This window comes from Periophthalmus magnuspinnatus, chromosome 21 (assembly GCF_009829125.3).
Source record: "Periophthalmus magnuspinnatus isolate fPerMag1 chromosome 21, fPerMag1.2.pri, whole genome shotgun sequence".
In the NCBI taxonomy this organism is placed as follows: Eukaryota; Metazoa; Chordata; class Actinopteri; order Gobiiformes; family Gobiidae; genus Periophthalmus; species Periophthalmus magnuspinnatus.
In genome coordinates, this window is record NC_047146.1 from 16,879,095 (window position 1) to 16,904,025 (window position 24,931).

The following is a 24,931-nucleotide window of genomic DNA, read 5'->3' on the forward strand; positions in this document are numbered from 1 at the left end:
AAAAAGACATGTATTCAGATATTCATACCTTTATTACAGTTGGAGCACTCGGAGCGCATGTCGGCTCTCTACATTTAAAGAGCCTTGAAGTGCTGCTAGCTGGTCCAATGCCGGCACCATTTTCAGCCATGACACGGAACTCATACTCATTGCCTTCTGTCAGATGTGTGACACGATGTCTCAGCTCTGTGATAGGTCTCTTTGAGGAGACCTTCACCCAGCGCAGACTCTTCTTCTCTCTTCTCTCCAAAATGTAATGCTTGATTTCATTGCCTCCATCTGATCTAGGCCTGGTCCAGCCCAGAGTAATACTGTCTCCAGTGACATGAGTAGCATCTGGAGTGCCGGGGGCATCAGGTACAGCTGGAATAGAGGTAAATATTTTATATATAAAGCAGCGTACTGGGTAATACTGGTAATTAAATGTCATATTGCATTAACACTTACTGTACTGCATCTGGGCAATAATGGCATCAGAATCCAGAGGTCTGCCCACACCAAACTTGTTGACAGCAGAAATTCTGAATTGATACTCATTGCCTTTGATGAGATTGGTAGCGTTGAAAGAGCAGGCTTCACACTTGGATGTGACCATAGCCCATGAAATCCTAGAGGTCTCTCTCTTCTCAACCACATAATGTGTAATGGCAGCACAGCCATCATTCTCTGGTGGGTTCCACCAGACAGTACATTTCTCAGCAGTTATGCCAGTAAAACGAATGGGACCCTCAACTGGTCCAGGAGTATCTGAGACAAAAGGTACATTAAAAATAATTAAATAAATTATAATCCTATAATAAAATTAATTAAAATATGGCAAATAAAAATAAATAATAATAAATAAATGAATAAATAATACCTTGTACTCTGACATTGACTTCAGCCTTCTTGGTTCCAGAGTTGTTCTTAGCTTCCACAGTGTATATGCCGCGATGGTTCCTATCTGCGTCACGGATGAACAGGCTGCTTGTGCCAATGCCAGTGGTAATCTCAATGTCAATCATGGTTCTCTTGTCAATCTCTTTACCATCCTTGTACCACAAAACCTGTGGAACAGGACGTCCTGTAATGGTGCACCCCAGCCTTACATTCTCTCCAGCTCGTAACGTGAGAATCTGATCTGGCGACCACTCAATTTCAGGGGCAACTATGAACAAACAAATTAAAATGATCTCAGATACCAACAGATAATTTATCAAGCTATGGGAGTTTGCATAGACTTAATTTAATTTAATACATACCACTCTCATCCTTGGTCATGATGTAAGCAGAGGCATTGGATGGTGGACTTATTGTACCCACAGCATTCCTGGCAATCACCCTGAACTCAAATCTATCTCCAGGAGATAGGCCAGTTACAGTGAACTGTGTCTCACTGATGTCAGTGAAGTTGCATCGGAGCCATTTCCCTCTGCCTTGGCGTCTTTCAACACTGTAGGCCACTATCTTGCAGCCTCCATCTCTCTTAGGGACATCCCACTGCAGGGTGACTGAGTCTCTTGTCACATCAATGCAGACAGGAGTTCCAGGTGGATCTAAAAAAAAAAGGAAGATGAATGAATTTAACTGTACATTATTGAACATTATATGCAATTAATCAACAAATACAACTGTGAATAAAATAGCATTATATCTTATATGTAATATAATACATACAATTTTTTTGTTTAATACTCACCAACTGGTGAAATAGCAAGAGCATGTTTGCTCTGCTCGCTCACAGGGCTAAGTCCAGCATTGTTTTCAGCATAGACTCTGAAGGAGTACTCAAGACCTTCCATCAAGCCAATGATCCTGTACTCTCTGTTGGAAATAATGGTTGAGTTCACCTTCTGCCACAGCAGGCTGTTCCTGTCCTTTTTCTCTACATGATAGCCCAAAATTGGAGAACCACCATCAAATTCTGGGGCCTCCCATTTGATAGTCATGCCATCACTTGTGACGTTATAAGCTACAGGCTTTCCAGGTGCGCCAGGAGGTTTATACTGATGCTGGGCAATAACTTCAGGTGAGGTTAGAGCCTCACTCACTCCAAACTTGTTCTCTGCACGGACTCTGAACTGGTATGCTGTTCCCTTGACCAAGTTGGGAATCTTGAAAGTGGTCCTCACAACACTAGAACATACCAACTTCCAGTTGGCATGAGAAGTCTCACGCTTCTCTACACTGTAACAGGAGATCTCACTGCCACCATCATCCTTTGGTTGGTCCCAGGAGATAATGATGCTCTGGGCTTTAATTTCATCAAAGCGAATGGGTCCAACTGGAACTGATGGAGGACCCAAAGTAATCACATTAATGTCAAAGTAATTCTTAATGGTCCTGTTATCCAAAACCAAAGTGTATTGGCCAGCATGCTCCTTCTTGGCTCCTCTGACTGTGACAGCGGTCTTGTTGTCAGTTGTTCTAAAGCGAATTCTATCACTTTCTTTCAGAGGCTGATTATCCTTGAGCCAGCTAATGGTAGGTCTTGGTTTGCCCTTAAAAGGTAACTCGATATGGATGTTCTGGCCAATACGAACAGCCAGTTCACCGTTGGGATAATCAACAAGACTGGCCTCTGGAGGAATGATGAAGTCCTTCACTATAATTGGACCAATCTGTGAAAAGTCACCTGTGCCCTTCTCATTTTTGGCAAACACTCTAAAGTCCATGATGGCATTTTCTTTAAGGCCTTTAACCTCGCAAGTGCAACGTCTGCATGTGGCTCCCAAAGTCCAGGTAGAGTCTTCCTCTGTTCTTTTCTCAATGATGTACTCTGTGATGTGACTGCCACCATCATGGTCAGGCTTGGTCCACTGCAAAGTGACTGAGGTCTTAGTAGAATCTAGCATTACAAGGTCTTTGACACCTCCAGGCGTTTCTGTGGCTCTCACAGGCTCAGCAGTCTCACAGGTGTCACCAACACCGAACTCATTTTCAGCAGACACACGGAAGAAGTAAGCCACATCTTCCTCCAAACCAGTGACCTTATATGTTGTATTGGCACACTCACTAGTGATAGCCTGGAAAGCTTTCATTGTGGAGGCCTTCTTTTCGACGATATAATTAGTGACAGGTGAACCACCATCAATGAGAGGAGCCTCCCAGCTGAGGGTAAGTTTTCCTCTTGTCACATTCTTGACTATGAGTTTTTGGCAGGTTGATGGGCTGTCAAGCACTTTAAGGGAAACAGTGACAATCTTCGGTTCTCCCACACCATTCTCAATCTCCAAGAGATACTTTCCACAGTCATCACGAGTGACTTTGGGGATGAGCAGGGTGGTAGACCGCTCAGTGCTGTTTATGGTGTAGCGATTATCACCGGCAATATTGCGATCTCCACGTCTCCAGGTAACATTGGGAGTAGGGCGACCCTTCAACGGAATAAATACTTCCACATCACGGCCGGCTTTGGCTGTGTACTGTGTAGTCATTTCAACATCTAAGTCCAAGTCAGCTTCCTCTGTTGAAAAAAGAGAACATATTAGCTATCAGATCTACTGTTTTTATTCTTATTCTTACTCTTATTATTCATATTGTTAAACAAACCCAAAATATCTTTGGCTTGGACTGGTTGGTACATCTTAATGTCTTCTCCTTTGCCCTTGCAGTTGACGGCAGAAACTCTGAAGAAATAGTATACTCCTGGTTTGAGATGGGACACCACATACTCACAGGATTCAACCTGTGGGTTTGTAATGACCCATTCTTTTTCCTCTGTATTCATCTGCTCCAAAATATAGTGAGTGATTTTGCTGCCACCATCATAGACTGGCCTTTCCCAGCCCAATGTGATAGAGGTCTTTGTTGAGTCAATAACACGCAGTTTGGATGGCTCTCCAGGCAAATCTGTAAATTACATAAATGTATTAGATTTAGACATGCTCCTATAATACAATTTCTTCAAAAAGAATCAAAATTGTAGAGACATACCAATTGGATCATAGGCCTTGTATAGATCGGATGCCTCAGAGTAGTTTCCTGCTCCAGCCTTATTGACAGCACAGACTCTGTATTGATACTCATTATTCTCTACAAGGCCGGTTACTTTCTGCCTGGTATCTCTTATGGTTCCCTTCACCACCTGGTGAAATATGAAATAAGTATTACTACAGTATTGCACATTGTATTTGATTTTATTATTATTATTAATTACACTCATGACTGACCTTAAACCATTGCAGACTCTTCTTTTCTCTTTTCTCCAAATAGTAACCATCAATATCACTGCCTCCATCTAATGCTGGCCTTTCCCAAATCACAGTCATGGTGGATTTGGTGATCATTGTGACCTTAGGTTTGGAAGGCTCACTAGGGGGCACTATTGTAAATGAGATAAACAAAATAAATAAATAAATAAAAGCATGTATTTAAGAAGAACATTCTTCTGGTACATAAACGTACCATTATGTTTTAAATTACACACAGTCTTAAACACAACTTACCAAAAGCATTCTTTGCAATAATAGGTGCAGACTCAAGTGGGTCTCCAATGCCATATTTATTGACTCCACGAACTCTGAAGATATATTCATTTCCTTGGATGAGTCTGGGCACGTTGACAATGCAGTCCATGAGTTTCTCTGAGACAATGGACCACATGATTCGGCTAGTTTCTCTCTTCTCAACAATGTAATGTGTAACCATGGCACCGCCCTCATCAGAAGGTGGGGACCACATAATAGTGACGTTGTCTGCAGTGACCTTTTTGAACTGAATCTCTCCAGCTGGAGGCCCTGGTTTATCTGTAAATGAATGAGAAGACTGTATGTTAGTATTGTTTGATTATTTCCTCATCCTCACTGGGTTGATCTTTAGATAAAGCTTTTAGTACCTTGTATAAGAAGTCTGACGACAGCACAAGTAGACCCAAGGGAATTCTTCACCTTCACTTCATATGTTCCAGAGTTGAGACGAGTTGTTTCTCGCAGGAACAAACTTGTTGATTCAGATGTGTGTTTAAATGAGACCTGTGCAGATGGTTTGAGCTCTCTGCCATCCTTCATCCATTCAATAGTAGGGGCAGGTTTGGCAATGATATTAAATTTGAGTTCAACATTGGATTCAGCTTTGTATTTAACCTCCTGGAAATACTCCTGTGGTATTTCAATCTCCGGAGCACCTGAACAACAATGACACAAGCAAAAAAATGTTACAGTTCAATTGTAAGTGGATTAAATGTTAAGTTTTAAAACTTCTAAAGAATTTCATAAAGCAGATTACTTCTGACTTACCATAAGTGTCTACACATGTTGCTGGTCCAGCAGTCATAGATGGGTTGCTGATTGAACCGACTGCATTCTTTGCCATGACTCTGAACTCATAAGACTCATCTTGAGTAAGGCCAGTAACAGTGTAGCGTGTGTCACTAACATTGGTCAAGTTAGCCTTGGACCACTTGCCACTGGCAACTTCTTTCTTTTCAATGATGTAACCAGTGATTGGCGATCCACCATCATAGTTGGGTTTCTGCCATGCTAGACTGATGGAGTTCTTTGTTATGTCGCTGATACGAAGGTTTACAGGGGGTTCTGTAAATAGATTAAATGTTTTTGATATATACTGTAATGAACTGCTTGCTTTTCTGTAATTATAAATTCAACTTACCACAAGCATCAATAGCCAGGACAGCATCGGAAATCTTGCTGAAGGCGCTGAATCCAGCCGCATTTTCTGCTGCCACCTTGAACTCATAGATGAGTCCAGCATTGATATTAGTGACCTTAAAGTGGGTTGCACGAATCACAGTTTTGTTAACTTTCTGCCACATAATACTATTCTTGTCTTTCATCTGAAGATGGTAGCCAAAAACGTGGCTGCCACCATCAGACTTAGGCTCCTTCCATGCGACAGTTATGGTTTCCCTTGTTACAGCAGTGACCTCTGGTGTAGATGGAGTATCAGGAATAGCTAAAGAGAAAGCAATAAGTAACATTAACATTTACATGTCCCAAATTAAATGTACAGTGAAATATTTAGTTTACTCACTGTAAGGCAGGCTGACTGAGACTATCGGAGAATCAATGTGCTCACTTATTCCATATCTGTTTTCAGCTCTGATTCTGAACTGATACTCAAGGCCAGTAGTAAGTTTCATGATCTTCATGTTGCAACGGGCTACAGCAGATGAAACATCCATCCAGTTAGCTGTGGTCGTCTCCCTCTTTTGGATGATGTAATTTGTGATGGGGCTGCCGCCTTCATAGGCAGGTGGAAGCCACTTCAAGCTAACGCTGTCTTCTGTGACATCAAAGAGCTCAACAGGTCCAAGGGGAGCACTAGGTCTGTCCAAAACTACGATATTGACAAAGGACTTTGTTGTGCCACTTGAGTTTGCAGCTGTAATGTCATAGCGTCCTGAGTCTCCAGCAATGCTTTCCCGGAGAGTAATCTTGATACTGTCAGGAGTGACTTCAGAGTTGAACCTCATTGTTGACTTGAGCACAACATTATCTTTTGAAAGTGTAACCTTAGGCAAAGGTTTGCCTGTCAATGGAATTTCACACTTAAGCGTCGATCCTGCTCTTACATAAACAGTGTTGTGTGGGATGTCCTTCATGTTGACTTCTGGTGGTTCTGCATTAACAAACAGAAAAAAATGTAAATATAAAGTAGATTCGTTAAGATAGATAATATCAATGCAACAATGTTGTCCTTTCAGTTTTGTAACTTACCAAGCTGATCCTTTACTGCCACAGGGCTGAGCATCTCCTTGGCATCACTAAATCCTGCAGCATTTTCAGCTTTCACTCGGAAGAAGTATTCAGCGTTTTCCCTCAGACCAGAAACTGTCAAGTGGATAAACTTGGTGACTCCACACTTCACCCATTTCTCTTGACCTTTCTCCAATGCCTCCACCAGGTAGCTTGTAATTCTGCTGCCCCCATCCTGTTCAGGTTTGGCCCAAGCAAGAGTCACACTTTCTTTGGTAACTTCGGTCACTCCCAGCTTGGGTGGCGGGCTTGGTTTTTCTGAAAAATATTATATTATTTTAAATAAATATTGCCAACAAATATAATAAATATTATTAACAGTTATGAACATACCTGAGATTTTGGTTCCCTCTTTGGTCTCTGCAGGAACACCAATGCCATACTCGTTCTCGCCTATCACTCTAAAGTAGAAGACTCCTCCCTCAGGTAAGTCAGTAACCTTGTATGTGAGCCTGTGGCATGTATCAGTGAGCCTCGTCCAGCCCTTTTTACTGGCTTCCCGGATGTCAACCAGGTAGTTCTTGACTGGTCCACCTCCTTCATTTTCAGGAGTGTCCCAGGTAACAGTAGCAGAAGTCTTTGTAACATCCTTGACTTCAACACGTGCCGGAGGTCCAGGTGAGTCAAGCACCCTGACACTGAGTGTCAGTGATGCCGTACCAGCCACATTGGACAAAGTCACAGTGTATTTGCCAGAGTCATTACGAGTAGCTTTCTCCAAAGTGATGGAAGTGAATGTGTCTGTGGTGTCAATAACAGCCCGGACTCTAAGGTCAACATCAGGTTTGGACCATGTAACATTAGGAACAGGTTTGCCTTTAAAGGGAACTGTCAGGGTGAATGAACTGCCATCTTTGACAATAAGAGTCTTTCTCATTTCATTGCTTATTTCAAACACTGGTTCTTCCTCTCTCTCTTTGGCCACCTGTCTTTCTGATTCAGGGCTAGGTTCACTGGCTCCAATCTTGTTGATGGATTTGACAACAAACACATATTCAACTCCCGGTGTCAGTCCCACTACTGTAAACTCTGTGTTCTTGGTGTTCTGCACTCCAACAAACCACTCATCATCTGCGCTCTTTCTGTACTCCACTCTGTAACCTGTCACAGGGGCTCCACCATCAAATAGGGGTTTGTTCCATGATAGAGTCACTGTAGTTTTAGATGAGTCAATGATTTTAGGCTTAGCTGGAGGGGAAGGCAGGAACTGTGGGTCTTCTGCTTTTGTAAGTGGGCAAGGGATACTGGGGGCACTGAGTCCTGCAGAATTTTCTGCAAAAACTCTGTATTCATACTCGCAACCATCTCGTAGGTTAGACGCTTTAACTCTAAGGTCGTAAACAGGCTTTTTATTGACACGGCACCAACGAAGTCCAGTTTTCTCTCTCTTCTCAATGACATAGCCAGAGATACTGCTTCCTCCATCAGAAGCTGGACGATCCCAACAGATGGTCATAGCTTCACTTGTTACTGCCGTCACCTGGACATTAGTAGGAGCAGCAGCAACAGTGAATGGATCTATAGCTTTGACAGCGTCACTCTCAAGGGGCTCACCATCTCCATACTTATTTACTCCTCTGACTCTGAAGATGTACTCATTTCCTTTAAGCAGTTTGGTCACTTTACAGGTTGTGGCCTTCATGTCATTATAGACTAATGTCCATGCAAGACGACTGGTCTCACGTTTTTCCACAATGTAATGCATGATTTCAGCTCCTCCATTTTCTTGAGGAGGTCCCCATGTGAGGGTGCATTTCTCTGCTGTGAGGCCTGAAACTGCCAAAGGACCTGAGGCAGGTCCAGGCCTGTCGAGAACTTTGCAATTAACAGCCACAGACCTTGTCCCACCTACATTATGCAGTGTCAAAGCATACTGGCCTGAGTCCCTTCTAATAGCATCTCTTACTATAAGGGTGGTTGCAAAATTGGTGGATGTTATTTCACATCTGGCCTTAGCATCAATTTCTTTACCATCCTTGGACCACGAAACTACAGGAAGTGGTCGTCCTGAAATGTCAGCATCAATCTGAATAATCTCTCCTGCTTTAACTACAACAAGTTGTCTGAATTTATCTTCCATAGTAATGGTGGGTGGATCTACGTCATCCTTGACAGTGACGGGTCCTGTGTTTTCCGATGGCGCGCTCAACTGCTCGGCTGAATTCTTGGCAATAACATGGAAATCATATTGGACATCTTCTGTGAGACCTGTGATATCAAAGAAAGTATCCTGTAGGTTGGTAAAGTTACATTTTAGCCAACGTCCATTTGGAAGTTCTCTACGCTCAACAATATAGCCAGTAATCTTGACCCCACCATCATATTCAGGCTTCTCCCAGAAAAGGGAAACACATGTTCTAGTAATATTAGTGACCCTAAGGTTCCGTGGTGATTGGCAAGGATCTCTGGCAGCCACTGGTTCACTAGGTTTAGTACACGGCCCAATACCAGCAATGTTCTCTGCATAAACTCTGAACTGATAGAGCAGGCCTTCTTCAATTCCAGTCATCTTAAACTGATTTTCAGCTATCAAGCCTCTGCTGACTTTTGTCCACAGGATGCTACTTTGGTCTTTGCATTCAATGTGATAACCAGTAACTGGGCTACCACCATCACTCGCAGGTTTTCCCCATACAACAAGCATGCCATACTTGTTTGCAGTAGCAACATGAAGGTTAGTAGGTGGGCCAGGTGGCTCGAATGGATACTGAGCGACAACAGGAACAGAGTCAATGGAATGGCTCTTGCCATAACGATTTTCAGCAGCAACACGGAAATGGTATTCTGTTCCTTGGTTTAGACGTGTGACTTTAATTGATGTCCTGGCAACTGTTGCAGACACTATTTGCCATGTAGTTGTGGTAGTATCCCTCTTCTCCACCACATAGTTGTTAATCTGGCAGCCACCATCATAAGCAGGAGAATCCCATGAGAGACAGACAAAATCAGCGCTTACCTCATCCACCTTAATGTTGCTGGGTGGTCCAGGCTTGTCTAAGATTATAACAGAGATTTCAGCCTTCTTAGTACCAACTGAGTTGCTTAGCGTGATCTCATACTTTCCTACGTCATCCTTGGTTGCATCCTTAATAAGAATTTTGGATGAGGTCTTAGAATTAACAACATTGACCCTTGTGGTTTGTTTGAGAGTGTGACCATCCTTCTTCCAAGACACCTCTGGCTGAGGTCTGCCCCTAAATGGCACATCAATCTTCAGATCATCTCCTGCTTTCACACTGTAAGTACTGAAAAGCATGTTAAAGGTTGGCTCAAGTGTAATGTCCTTCACCACAACTGGGTTAGCCAAAGGTTTGGGATCACTGTAGCCCTTATCATTGACTGCGGTGACTCTGAATGAGTATTCCTCCCCAGTGGTTAGTCCATCAATAGTAGCCTCTAGTGCTTTTGATTCACTGCAAACAGTCCATTTGTCATCACCCTTTGGTTGCATCTCCACAATATAGTTGGTGATCTTACTGCCTCCATCGTGATCAGGCTTCTCCCAAGAAAGTGTAACAGTATGACGAGTCACATCAACTACCACAATCTTGCCAGGAGGCAAAGGAGCCTCAGAAACTTTGACTTGCTCTGTGGATGCAGGCAGGCCAACTCCAAGCTCATTCACAGCAAGTACACGGAAATAATACCTGCCACCCTCCTGTAGATCAGAAATAATGAAGGAGTTCCTAACACAATTTGTAGACACGCTAGTGAAAGCCATTCTTTTCTGTTCTCTTTTTTCCACAATATAGTGTGATATTTTAGCTCCACCATCAATGAGAGGAGGCTCCCAGGAAAGAGAAACAGAGCTTCTCTTTACATCCTTAACTTCCAGATTTGTTGGTGCACTGGGTGAGTCGAGTACTCTGACATTGATGAAGGCAGATTTTGAGCCACTGAGATTCTCAAGAGTGAGAACATATTTTCCAGTATCAAACCTGTCAACATTTTCAATGACTAACATTGTGTAGGAACTCGTGACTTCAATTTGAGTACGCTCATTTAATGTACCATCTGCCTTGGACCACTTCACCTCAGGCTCAGGTTTTCCTTTAATAGTCACAAACAAACGGAGTGTTGCAGTTGCACGGATGTTCACCATTTTCCTCAGATCGGCATCAAGCTCGATTTCAGGAGCCTCGAGTTTCTCAGCAGCAATTACAGTGCCAGGCAACTCCACATACTCGCCAACACCTTCACGGTTAATAGCGCTAATACGGAAGTTATACTCTGCATTTTCCTTCAGTTTCTTGACAGTGTAGTTTGTAGACTGAACTCCTGTGTACGGTGTACAGGTAACCCACTCATCATCTGCTGCTTCCTTCTTCTCCACCATGTATCCAGTAATAGATGCGCCCCCATCATAAATAGGCCTACTCCATGACAAAGAGACAGTTGTGCTGGAATGGTCTGTGACCTTAGGGTTATTAGGGGGACCTGGAGGATATGTTGCATCACAAGCCTTGATATAGTCAGTTGGTGCGCTGGGCTTTCCAACACCGGCAGCATTTTCCGCTGAAACACGGAATTCGTATGAGTGGCCCTCAGTTAAACCAGTGCATCTGAACCTCAAATCAGTCAACCTCTTCTTGTTGCATTTTGTCCATCGAATGCCATCCTTGTCACGCTTTTCAAGCACATATCCTTCTATGCTTGCTCCTCCATCTTTTTCTGGTCTTTCCCAAGTAAGCACAATAGAGTCTCGGGTGATTGCACCAGCTTCAGGGGTAGAGGGAGCACTAGGGGTGGTAAAGGGATTGCGTGCAACTACAGGTTCAGATTCAAGTGGCTCTCCAACTCCATATTTGTTTACAGCTGTGACTCTGAAAATATATTCATTTCCAGGAAGAAGTTTGGTAATTTTATAGCTAATGGCTTGAATTTTTGGTTCTACCATGGTCCAGGACAAACGACTGGTTTCTCTTTTTTCAATTATATAATGGGAGATACTTGCTCCACCATCATGTGAAGGATGGCTCCAGTGCAGATAACATTTTTCAGCTGTTACTCCCTTGACTTCCAGTGGTCCATCTGGAGGACCAGGTCTGTCTAAGACTTTAACATTAACTGGAATCATTTTAACTCCACCCACATTGACCAGTTTGAGAGTAAAATGACCTCCATCCACCCTGATACACTCTTTTACTGTCAAGATGGTGCGTGTAAGTGTGGTCTTAACCTCCATTCTTGGTGTTGTTTTGTCAATCTCCTTTCCATCTTTGAGCCAAATAACTTCTGGTAGTGGCTTGCCACTGTAGTCAGCATCAATTTCAAATGTCTCTCCAGCATGAACAACTGTTAGATCTTTGAACTTTGAGTCCATACTAGCTTCTGGGGCTTCGATTTCATCTTTGGCAGTTATTTGTCCGGTACTCTCAGAAGGACGGCTAAAGATACCAGCAGCATTTCTAGCGACAACTCTAAATTCATATACACAATCTTCAGTGAGACCTGTGAGAGTGAACTGAGTATCAATGATGTTGGTAAAGCTGGCTTTCATCCACCGTGTATCTGGATACTTCTTTCTCTCAATAACATAGCCTGTAATAGCACTGCCTCCATCATATTGGGGTCGAGTCCATTTAAGTGTGACATGGTTTCTGGTAATTTCAATAGCTTCAGGAGTGCCAGGTGGATCACATGGATCTCTTGCAACTGTACTTTCAGAGACCTTGCTAGCTGGGCTAAGTCCAGCAATATTTTCAGCATAAACTCTAAATTCATACTCAATGCCCTCTTCCAGCTCTGTTGTTTTGAAACGAGGTTCAGGAATAAGCAGCTTGTTGAGTTTCGTCCACATTAGACTATTCTTTTCCTTTCGCTCTAAATGATAACCCAAGATGGGACTACCTCCATTGTTGGTAGGAGGTTTCCATTCTACCACCATATTATCTTTGGTTGCTGCAGAAATAACTGGTGTCCCTGGAGCAGCTGGCTCAGTGAATGGATACTGTGCTATCACAGAAGATGAAAGAATAGCGGGACTCTTTCCATATCTGTTCTCAGCAGATACTCTAAACTGATATTCAACCCCAGTCTTCAGTTTAGTTACTTTGATAGTTGTTCTGGCAATTGTAGCAGAGACAATCTGCCAGGCTGTTGTTGTTGTATCTCTCTTTTCCACAATGTAGTTGTTGATTTGGCAACCACCCGTGTACTCAGGTGGCTCCCAAGAAAGAGTGACATAATTAGAGCTCACCTCCTCAATTTTAACAGGGCCAGTGGGTGGACCAGGTTTATCAAGAATAATAACTGTTATTTCCTCTGTGGTTGTTCCAATAGAGCTTGTGGCTGTAAGACTGTATTTTCCAGAGTCTTCTCTGTTTGCATCCTTGATAAGAAGCTTAGTAGAAGTGGCTGTACTTGACACATTTAATCTGGTTGTTTCTTTAAGAGAGTGACCATCTTTTTTCCATTCAACCTTGGGAGCAGGGCGTCCCAGCACGGGAATCTCAATCTTTAGGTCCTCACCTTGTTGCAAACTGTAAGTGTTGTATCTGATCTTAAAGCCGGGCATAACTGTCACATCCTTTGCTGTGACTGGTGAAGCAAGAGGCCTAGGATCACTCTTACCTTTCTCATTAAAGGCTGAAACTCTAAAGAGATATTCATGCCCGGCACTGAGGCCAAAGACAGTGCCTTCACAAGCTTTGGTTGTCGCAGCAACTACCCATTCCTCTGATCCCACAGGCTGCATTTCAATATAGTAGCCCATAATCCTGCTACCTCCATCGTGATCTGGCTTTTCCCAGGAAAATGAAGCTGTGGTCTTAGTCACGTCAGTTAAAGCCACCTTACCAACAGGTAGTGGAGGTTCAGAACATTTAACTGAGTTCTCTGTCTCAGCTCCCTGCCCCACTCCAAATTCATTTTCAGCCAATACTCGGAAGTAATAGATTGTTCCTTCTGTAAGCCCAGTGATGCGGTAACTTGTCTTAGTGCACTTGTTGTCCACATTAGAATACACCTTTCTGGTGGACTCACGCTTCTCAACAAGGTAGTTTTTGATTCTTGCACCACCATCAATGACAGGCGGTTCCCAAGTTAGAGTCACACTTTGCCTCTTAATGTCTTTCACTGTAAGATTAATGGGTGCTCCTGGAGTATCTAGAACTTTAACAGAAACAAAGGCAGTTTTGGTGCCTGCACTGTTTTCCAGTTTGAGGATGTATTTGCCAGCGTCATATCTATCACAGATGTCCACAGAAAGCTGGCTGTAATCCTCGCCTGTTTCTATCTGTACTTTACTAGGAAGTTCACCATCTTCCTTGGACCAGCTAATTTCAGGAGCTGGACGACCCTTGAATGGGATGCATATTCTCATAGAGCCTCCAGCCCGGACCACAATTCCTTTCCTGAGCTCTGAATCAAGTATCACCTCAGGGGGATCAATCTTTTCCAGAGGTTTTACCACTCCTTGGAGTTCAGTTGGTTCACCAATGCCCAACTTGTTGATGGCACAGATGCGGACTTTATATTCCTGGTGCTCCGTGAGCTTGGGGATAGTGAATTTAGTAGCATTAACACCAGATGGTGGTGTACAGATTGTCCATTCTTCCTCATCAGCTTTGGTAATTTCAACAGCATATCCTTGAATGTCACAGCCGCCATCATAGATAGGTCTTTGCCAAGCAACAGTGACTGAATCTTTGGTAATATCGACCACATGGACATTGGCTGGGCAGCCTGGTTCAAAGGTGGGATCGCATGCTTTGAGATAGGGAGTGGCAGAGCTAGGTTTGCCAACTCCAGCTGCATTCTCAGCAGATAATCTAAATTCATATTCGTGGTCTTCAGTTAATCCTGTCACTCTGAAACGCAAATCTGTCACTCTGCGTTTGTTACATTTGGTCCATCTGATTCCAGCTCTGTCTCTCTTTTCAACAATGTATCCAACAATCTCACTTCCTCCAGTGCTCTCAGGTCGATTCCAACAAACAGTCATAGAGTCCCTTGTGATGTTGGTGATTTCAAGCTCAGTGGGTGAGCTTGGAGGAACAAATGGATTTCTCATGATAACTGGTGCCGATTCAAGAGGCTCACCCTCACCATATTTGTTCACAGCCATGACTCTAAAGATGTACTCATTGCCCTTCAGAAGTTTGGTAACCTTGAACATTGTTGCTCCACAATCAGCTGAAACAACAGTCCATGCTAGTCGGCTGGTTTCTCTCTTCTGAATTATGTAATGAGAAATGCTAGCCCCTCCATCATGTCTGGGAGGGAGCCATGACAGAGAACACTTCTCCTCTGTGACATTGCTTACTGTGAGTGGCCCCTCTGATGGACCAGGTCTGTCCAAAACCTTAACACTGAAAGGAACGGTCTTTGTTCCAGCAACATTAGTTAAGACCAATGTATATTGTCCTCCATCAACTCTGATGGCATCCTTAACAACCAAAACAGCCTTGAAATCTTCATTTTTGATCTCAGCTCTTGCTGAATTTTCAACTTCCTTGTCTGCTTTAAACCACTGAGCGGTTGGTACAGGTTTTCCTTCTACACTGGCCTCCAGCACAAATGTTTCACCAGCATTAATAACAAGCGTCTGGTTATACATAGGATCTGTTTCACACTTTGGTGGCTCAACTTCATCTTTGGCTGTGATAGCCCCAGTGCTTTCAGAAGGTTTGCTGACAGAACCAGCAGCATTTCTGGCCAGAACTCTGAAGTCATATTTACAGTCTTCTGTTAATCCCGTGACTGTGAATTCATGTTCAATGACGTTAGCAAAGCTAGCCTTCATCCATTTTCCTTCAGGAAGGTCACGTTTTTCCACTACATAACCAGTAATCTTACTTCCACCATCATATATTGGGGCTGTCCATCTCAGTTTAACTGAGTGCCTGGTGACAATTATAGCCTCAGGGCAGCCAGGAGGATCACATGGGTCACGGGCAACACAAACTTCAGAGACTTTGCTGCATTTTCCAATTCCAACAATATTCTCAGCATATACTCTGTACTCATACTCAATGCCTTCTTCAAGAGGTGTAGACTTGTATCTGCAGTCTTGGATAAGAATTTTGTTGATCTTAGTCCAGAGGATGCTGTTTTTCTCCTTTCTTTCCAAGTGGTACCCCAAGATGGCACTTCCACCATCAGATGGGGGTTTATGCCATTCAACTACCATGTAATCCTTGGTGTATGATGACACAAATGGTGTTCCAGGTGGACCAGGTTCCTGGAAAGGATACTGTGCAAGGACAGGCTCTGAATCAATTGCATAACTCTTTCCATATCTGTTCTCAGCATAAACTCTGAATTGGTATTCAGCCCCAGTCCTCAAATTTGAAACCTTAAGTGTTGTTCTGGCCACAGTAGCAGATACAACCACCCAGTTTGTTGTGGTTGTGTCCCTCTTCTCCACCACATAGTTGGAAATTGGACAGCCACCTGTATACGTGGGTGGTTCCCAGTTTAGTGTCATACTTTCAGCACTGATGTCTTCAAACTTCACAGGGCCAGTCGGAGGACCGGGCTTGTCAAGGGTTATCACCTCAATTGAGGCATCTTTAGAGCCCAGGTTATTAGCAACATTGATGCTGTACATGCCTCCATCCTCTCTTGTGGCATCCTTTATAGTAAGTGTAGTATGATGTGCTGAGTCTGTAACGTTGACTCTGGTGGTTTGTTTCAGAGCTGTGCCATCTTTAGTCCAGGTAATAGTAGGCTTTGGATGACCAGCAATTGGAACCTCGATTTTGAGATCATATCCAACCTGGACATGGTATGTACTGACTTTAGGTCGGACAGCAGGCTCAATGACAAGATCCTTCACCACAACAGACTGAACCAGTTGTCTGGGGTCACTTTTGCCTTTCTCATTAACAGCGACAACTCTGAACTGGTATTCTTCTCCCTTCATAAGGTTTGTCACTGTTGTCTCAATTCCCTTTATGGTAGCACACACAGACCAGGCTTCACTATCCTTAGGTGCAAGTTCAACTTCATAGCAACTTATCCTACTACCTCCATCATGAATAGGCTTTTCCCAAGTGAGGGTAACAGTGCTGTTTGTAACGTCAACAACACTTACTTTGCCCGGTGGCTGAGGCTTCTCTGATATTTTAATAGGGTCTAATGTTTTTGCAGGTAGACCAACACCATACTCATTCTCAGCGGAAACTCTGAAGAAGTAGATTCCACCCTCAGGAAGAGGCTCAATCTTCCATGACATTTTGTTGCAAGTGGTGACAGGAGAGTAAACCTTTCTTGTACTTTCACGCTTTTCAACTATGTACTGTTTAATTTTGGCACCACCATCTAAAAGAGGGGGCTCCCACGTAAGAGTGACATAATTTTTAGTAATCTCTTTGACCATTAAGTTGGTTGGAGGGCTTGGGGAATCGTGTACTCTTACACTGATGAAAACTGACTTAACTCCACTAGCATTTTCCGCTGTAACAATGTACTTGCCACTGTCAAAACGATCAACATTTTCAATCACAAGAGAAGCGTAGGTGCCTGTATTGTCAATCTGGGCTGTCTCTTTAATCTCACCATCAGCCTTGCTCCATTTCACCTCAGGAGCAGGGCGACCTCTCACAGGGACAAATAGTCTTAGAGTACTGGCAGACCTGATATTAATCATTTTTCTCATTTCGGCATCCAAATCAAGATCAGGAGCCTCAAGCTTCTCTTGAAGAAGAATTTTACCCGGAACATCGGCTTGCTCACCAACCCCAACTTTGTTGATGGCACAGACTCTGAATGTGTATTCATGTTTCTCCAGAAGTTTTGTTACTGTAAACTTAGTTTCTGGGATTCCTGCTGGAGGAGTGCACATAAACCATTCATCAGATGCTCCATTGCAGGCCTCCACAATATATCCTTGAATGTCACAGCCACCATCATAGATGGGTTTTCCCCAGGTAAGAGAAACGGTAGACCTGGTTGAATCTACAACTTTTGGGTTATTTGGTGGGCCTGGTTTGAATGTGGGATCCACTGCCTTGAAGTAATTTGTTGCGGGACTTGGTGTTCCAACACCAGCAGCATTTTCAGCAGAAACTCTAAACTCATAACTATGGTTTTCAAGGAGCCCAGTGACTCTAAAGCGTAGCTCACTAACTGTACGTTTGTTGCACCTGGTCCACCTAACACCATCTTTGTCCCGTTTCTCCACAACATATCCTTGAATTGAGCTGCCACCGTCGTTGGTTGGTCTTTCCCATGTAACTACCATGGAATCTTTGGTGATGGTAGACACATCTACCTCTGTTGGTGGGCTTGGAGCAACAAATGGATTTCTAGCAATCATTGGCTCAGACTCCAGGGGCTCACCAATTCCATACTTGTTGACTGGAATTACTCTGAAGATGTACTCATTACCAGGAACAAGTTTGGTAATCTTCAAATTGAGAGTTTGAACTTTAGGTTCAACTACAGTCCAAACCAGCCTACTGGTTTCTCGCCTCTCTACAATGTAATGAGAAACTTCACTGCCTCCATCTTGTAATGGTGATTTCCATGCAATAGAACATTTCTCATTTGCAACACCATATATAGAGATGGGACCCTCTGGAGGACCTGGCCTGTCCAATACCTTAACATTTATGTTGACAGATTTTTCTCCTCCTACATTCTTAACAAGCAATGTGTACTGTCCTCCATCAATTCGAATGGCTTCTTTTACAACAATACAAGCTTTGAAGTCTGTGTTTTTGATTTCCGAACGAGCTGCTTCAGTAATCACTTGTCCTTCCTTTATCCAGAAGATAGAGGGCACTGGCTTACCATAAACTGAAGCCTCAAGCTTGAATGTGTCTCCGGCATTTACAACAACAGCTTGTGAGTATTTAGCTTCTAAGTCAATTTTAGGTGGATCCACCTCATCCTTTGCAGTAATAGCTCCAGTTGAATCTGAAGGCAAGCTAAAGACACCTGCTGAATTTCTTGCAATGACACGGAACTCATAAATCTGATCTTCAGTAAGACCTGTGACAACAAACTCGGTCTCGATGATGTTTGTGAAACTAGCCTTCATCCAACGGCCTTCACCTTTTTTCTTTTCAACAACATAGCCTGTGATTTTGATTCCACCATCATACTCAGGTTTGGTCCATCTGAGTGTTACAGCATTTCTGGTGACAATGACAGCCTCTGGTTTGCCTGGTCTGTCACAAGGATCTCTAGCTACCTGCAAATCACTAACCTTGCTGGCTTTGCTGAGACCAACAATATTTTCAGCATAGACTCTGAACTCATACTCAATACCTTCCTCAAGTGCAACTGCTTTATATCTAGTTTCTGGGATGATTTGTTTATTTTGTTTGACCCACAGTAGACTATTTCTTTCTTTTAGCTCTACATGATATCCAAGAATCTTGCTTCCACCATCATTGCTGGGTGTGTCCCATACAATAACCATGCTCTCTTTAGTTGCAGATTGTACAGTTACAGAACGTGGTTGGCTAGGCACCTCATATGGATATTGTGCAATGACTGTTTCTGAGAGGAGGGCAGATGACTTGCCATATCTGTTTTCTGCAGCAATCCTAAACTGATACTCTGATCCAGTCTTCAGGCGGGCAGCCTTAACAGTTGTACGAGCCACTGTAGCAGAGACTATTTGCCAGTTAGTTGTAGATGTGTCCCTCTTCTCAACAATGTAATTGTTTATAGCACAGCCACCATCATACTCTGGAGGATTCCAGGATAAAATCACACTGTCTGACGTGATTTCTTCCATTTTGATGGGTGCTGTTGGTGGACCAGGTTTATCAAACACAACTACATTAATGTCTGAAGATGCATCACCAGCTGTGTTGTGTAGTTTAATAGTGTAAGTTCCCACATCATCCCTGCAAGCCTCCTTGATTACCAGGTGGAGGTTATTGTCTGTGGCTTCAGCATTAACTCTTGTAGTTTCCTTCAGGGCAGCACCATCTTTGAGCCATGTGACAGTGGCCTTCGGACAGGCAGAAAAAGGTATATCTATCTTGAGATCATCTCCTGCAAGCACGCTGAAGGTGGTGAAGAGCATTTTGAAAGTAGGTGGAATAATCAAATCTTTAGCAACCACAGGAACATTCAGGGGACGTGGATCACTAACCCCTTTTTCATTTGTGGCTGAGATTCGGAACATGTACTCCTCTCCTTGAGTAAGGCCAGTGACAACAGCCTCATTGGACTTCACCACCATAACTTGTGTCCATTTGTCACTTCCTTTACCCTGCATTTCTACGATATATCCTGTGATTCTGCTACCACCATCGTGATCAGGTTTTTCCCAACTCAGAGTGATACTGGTTCCTGTCACTTCTACAAGGGAAACTTTACCAGGAGGTAGTGGCTTCTCTGATACTTTAATTGGTTCCAGTGTTTCCACGGGAAGCCCAATACCATATTCATTTTCTGCCAAGACTCTAAAGAAATACATTTTTCCTTCTTCAAGATCTCCAATTTTCCAGCTGGACTTGTGGCAGCTTGCACACACTGTTGAGTATGCTTTTCTAGCTGATTCACGTTTTTCCACAATATAGTTGCGAATTCTTGAGCCCCCATCTATAAGAGGGGCATCCCAAACAAGGGACACCGAGTCTCTTGTGACCTCTTTAACTGTGAGATTTTGAGGTGCACCTGGGGTATCAAGCACTCTGACGTTAACAAAAGCTGACTTGCTTCCTGAGGCATTCTCTACAGTCACTATGTATTTACCACCATCAAATCGGTCAACATTTTCAACTTGAAGAGTTGTAAAAGATGGAGTAATTTCAATGTTGGCTTTGTCCAAGGATTCCCCATGTTCTCTTGACCATTTCACATCAGGTGCTGGTCTACCTTTGATGGGTACAAAGAGTCTCAGAGTACTACAAGCTCTTATGCAAACAACTTTACGCAACTCTGCTCCAAGTTCAACTTCCGGAGCAAGCAATCTATCTTCAGCTTTTGGTGTTCCTGGCACAGCAGCAGGTTCTCCCACTCCTTCACAGTTAGTGGCACAGATGTTAATTTTGTATTCTTGATTTTCCTTCAAGTTGGTTATTGTGAAAGAGGTGGCAGTCCATCCTTTCTTGGGAGTTTGAATTGTCCATTCATCCTCTTCTGGCAGACAAGTCTCCACAACATATCCAGTGATTTCAGAACCACCATCGTATACTGGCTTGTTCCATGCCAGGGTAATTGAGGACTTTGTTGTATCCAGGACCCTGGGATTTCCCGGTGGTCCTGGTTGGAAGATGGTATCAATAGCTTTGTAGAATGGACTGGAAGGACTGGGCTGACTTAGACCAGCATTGTTCTCAGCAAAAACTCTAAATTCATACTCATGACCGGGTGTAAGACCAGAAACCTTGAATCTTAAGTCTGTTACAGTCCTCTTGTTGCATTTTACCCATCGCAACCCTGTCTTATCTCTTCTTTCAATAATATAGGTGTTAATTCTGCTTCCACCATCATGTTCTGGTCGCTCCCAACACACAACCATAGAGTCTTTGGTAATAGTGGTGACTTCTGGTTGTGATGGTGGATCACTTGTCACATAGGGGTTAACACAAATGATGGGCTCAGACTCCACAGGTTCACCCACACCATACTTGTTTACAGCCATGACTCTGAAGATATACTCATTGCCTTTAAGAAGTTTAGTTACTTTGAATCTGTTGGCCTGAAGATCTGTGGCAACATTTGTCCATGCCAGCCTACTGGTTTCACGTCTCTGGATGATAAAGTACTCAATCTTTGCACCTCCATCATGACTTGGATGCAGCCAATTAAGAACACATTTCTCAGCAGCGACATCTGTGATTGTAAGAGAATCTGGGGGTCCAGGTCTATCGAGTACCTTGACGTTAAATGTAAACTTAGCAAACCCACCAGGGTTGCTGGCTGTTAGAGTGAAAGCTCCACCATCTCTTCTCAGGGAATCTTTGTTAATAAGAGTTGTGTGGAAGTCTGTTGACTTAATTTCAAGCTTTGCTGTGTCTTCTAGCTCTTTTCCTTCTTTGGTCCATGCCAATGAAGGGATGGGCCTGCCAGTTACATTGGCCTCTAGTTTGAATACCTCTCCTGCCATTACAACAACATTGCTACTGTAAGATGCATCAACATCAAGTCTAGGCTCTTCAATATCGTCTCTGCAAGTTATTGGTTCTGATGGCTGTGATGGAGCACTAACAGCACCAGCTGAGTTTCTGGCAAACACATGGAATTCATAAGTTGAATCTTCAATTAGACCACTGACAGTATAAATAGTTTCAAGTATATTATTAAAGTTGGCTTTGAGCCAACGTCCATTGGGAAGCTCCCGCCTCTCAATAGTATATCCAGTGATGGAAAATCCACCATCTCCCTCTGGTTTTGTCCAAGAGACAGTGACCTCATGCCTGGTGATATTAAGAGCCACAGGCTTGCCTGGTGGATCAACTGGATCCAAGGCATATATTGGCTCAGAGGGTTTGCTTGGTTTGCTCAGACCAGCCATGTTTTCGGCTGTAACACGATGTTCATATATAATTCCATCAACAAGACCAGTGGACTTAAAGATATTTCCAACAACAAGAGCTTTGCTTATTCTCTGCCAAAGGATGCTGTTCTTCTCCTTTCTGTCAACATGGTAACCAAGAATGGGGCTGCCTCCATCGGACGATGGCTCATTCCAGCTCAGCGTCATAGAATCTTTGTTGAAAGATGTAACTACAGGAGTTCCTGGTTGACTTGGCACCTCAAATGGATATGCTGCCACCACAGGTTCTGACACAATACAAGGTCCAATGCCATATCTGTTCTGAGCTTTAACACGGAATTGATATGTCATTCCAGTTGTGAGCCTTGCTGCCTTGAATGTAGTGCGAATAACTGTGGCTGCCAGTTCCACCCAAGTGCCAGAGCCAGTAGTTTCACGCATCTCTACAATATAGTTATTAATGGGAACGCCTCCATCATTCTCTGGCGCTTCCCAGGACATGAGAACATAGTCGCATGAAACCTCATCCAGTTTAATAGGACCAGTTGGAGGACCGGGAATATCATGGACCAGTATTGTAATGGTCTCTGTTACTGTACCCAGCAGATTCTTTCCAGTCATAGAATACTGGCCTCCATCGCTTCTCTTGATCTCTCCAATGTTGAGAATAGTAGATGTAGGTGTTGTTTCAACATTAATTCTTTGAGTTTCCTTGAGCACGACATCACCCTTCTTCCAGGTTACCAAAGGTCTTGGTTTACCGAGAACAGGAATTTCTACCTTGACACGATCTCTGGCTTTGGCAATAACAGTCTGCTGATACACTGCCCGCATGTCAAAGGATGGAGCAGAGGTCTGCTCTTTAATAACAGCTGGTCTACTCTCACGTGGGTCACTTCTGCCTGATGCATTGACAGCCATGATACGGAATGTATATTCTGCTCCTTCAATCAAATCTGCGACAGTATAGTCCAGCGCCTTAACGGTTGTTGCATGGACCCACTGGTCGGTGTCTTTCTTTTGATACTCAATGACATAACCAGTTATCAAACTACCTCCATCATGCAGGGGTTTAGTCCATGACAGACTTGCGCTATCTGCGGTGACATCAGTAACATACAAATTCTCTGGTGCAGAAGGTGCTTGAGAGACTCTAATTGGCTCTGGTGTTTCTGCAGGCTCACCCACACCTAAGTCATTCTCAGCTGAGACACGGAAATAGTAATAAGCTCCTTCCTCTAGATCAGGTATCTTGAAAGAACATTTTTGCCATGAAGTACTCAGAACTGTATATGCCTTCTTGGTGGCTTCCCTCTTTTCAACAATATAATTGTGAATCTTTGAACCTCCATCAATAATAGGAATCTCCCATTGAAGGGTAATGCTATTCTTTGTTATTTCTCTTGGTTTAAGATTTACTGGTGGTCCTGGTGTATCAAGAACTTTCACATTTACAAAGCCAGTCTTCTTTCCAGCAACATTTTCAAGACAGAGATTGTATTTTCCAGCATCATATCGTGTGCAGTCTGGTATGATTAGCAATGTGTATGACTCTGTGGTGTCAATATGGGCTCTTGTTTTAAGGTTGGTGTCATCCTTGCTCCAGGTTACCTCAGGAACTGGGCGACCTTTAATGGGAACAAACATCCGAATTGAAGCACGGCAACGGACTACTAGAGTTCTTCTGAGTTCAGCATCCAGCTCAAAGTCTGGCAGTGACTCCAGGTCAACCAGTTCAGTTACTTTCTCTACTTCTGCAGGTTCTCCCGTGCCTTCAGAGTTGACTGCTTTTACCCTAAAATGATATTTGCCTCCTTTTTGAAGTTTTCCAATGACATATTCTGTTACTTTAATTGGATATTGTGTCTCAGTTTCCCAGTCATCATGGCCTTCTTTCTTGTACTCAACAATATAGCCTTCTACTTCAAGACCACCATCATAATGGGGTCTACCCCAAGCAAAGGAAGCAGTGGTTTTTGTTGTCTCCACAATTCTGGGGTTGGATGGAGGACCTGGTGGATCTGTGAACAAAACAAAAAAAAATCCAGTTCAGATGTCTTAGTTATTAATATTATGAGCCACAATATAGTAATATAATTACTTACAGACAATGTCCTTGGTCATAACAGGACGTGATGGCTCACTAGGCTCCCCAAATCCGGCTTTGTTTTCTGCTGTGACTCTGAACTCATATTCAACTCCCTCGCTCAGGCCTTGCACCTTGAAGCGCAGGTCAGGGACTGTTCTTTTACATGCTCTGACCCATCTCATTCCTCTCTTTTCTTTCCTCTCAACACAATAGCCTCTTATGTCACTTCCTCCATCCTGGACTGGTCTCTTCCATGAAATGGTAACAGCATTCCTGCTAATATTATCAATCTCCGGGATTGATGGGGGGCCAGGTGGGCCTGTGAGAAAAGCAAAGAAGCGTTATTAATAAAAAGTCCCAATCAAGTAAAATATAATCATAAGAACATTATTAACTTACGGTAACTGTCAACCATTTCACTGGAGCAGACTGGCTTGAATCTCCTGTGCCATACTGATTTACAGCAGACACTTTGAAGATATACTCATTGCCCTTGATGAGTTTACTGACGACATATCTACAATCCACAATGTTTTCAGCAACTTTGGTCCATTGCAGTCGGCTGGTTTCCCTCTTCTCAAGAATATAGGACTTAATAGAGCTACCTCCATCCTCTTCTGGTGGAAGCCAAGTCAACGTACACTTTTCAGCCGAAATATTACTGGCCTCAACAGGACCTGGAGGACCTGGGTTGTCCAGCACCTTAACCTTTACATGCTCTTCTTTAATTCCAAATGG

The 24,931-nt window shown here is 43.3% G+C and overlaps 1 protein-coding gene across 1 annotated transcript in view; it reads right to left on the reverse strand.

Moving 5' to 3' along the window:
- ttn.2 (titin, tandem duplicate 2) overlaps positions 1 to 24,931 on the reverse strand; it is a 191,715-nt gene that overhangs the window by 18,139 nt on the left and 148,645 nt on the right. The window contains 18 exon segments of the mRNA XM_055230344.1: positions 29 to 363; positions 448 to 747; positions 860 to 1,147; positions 1,242 to 1,535; positions 1,679 to 3,445; positions 3,532 to 3,831; positions 3,916 to 4,066; positions 4,152 to 4,303; positions 4,428 to 4,727; positions 4,817 to 5,104; positions 5,217 to 5,513; positions 5,590 to 5,892; positions 5,971 to 6,558; positions 6,657 to 6,953; positions 7,029 to 24,125; positions 24,210 to 24,512; positions 24,593 to 24,610; positions 24,613 to 24,931. Coding sequence (XP_055086319.1) covers positions 29 to 363; positions 448 to 747; positions 860 to 1,147; positions 1,242 to 1,535; positions 1,679 to 3,445; positions 3,532 to 3,831; positions 3,916 to 4,066; positions 4,152 to 4,303; positions 4,428 to 4,727; positions 4,817 to 5,104; positions 5,217 to 5,513; positions 5,590 to 5,892; positions 5,971 to 6,558; positions 6,657 to 6,953; positions 7,029 to 24,125; positions 24,210 to 24,512; positions 24,593 to 24,610; positions 24,613 to 24,931 — 23,397 coding nt within the window.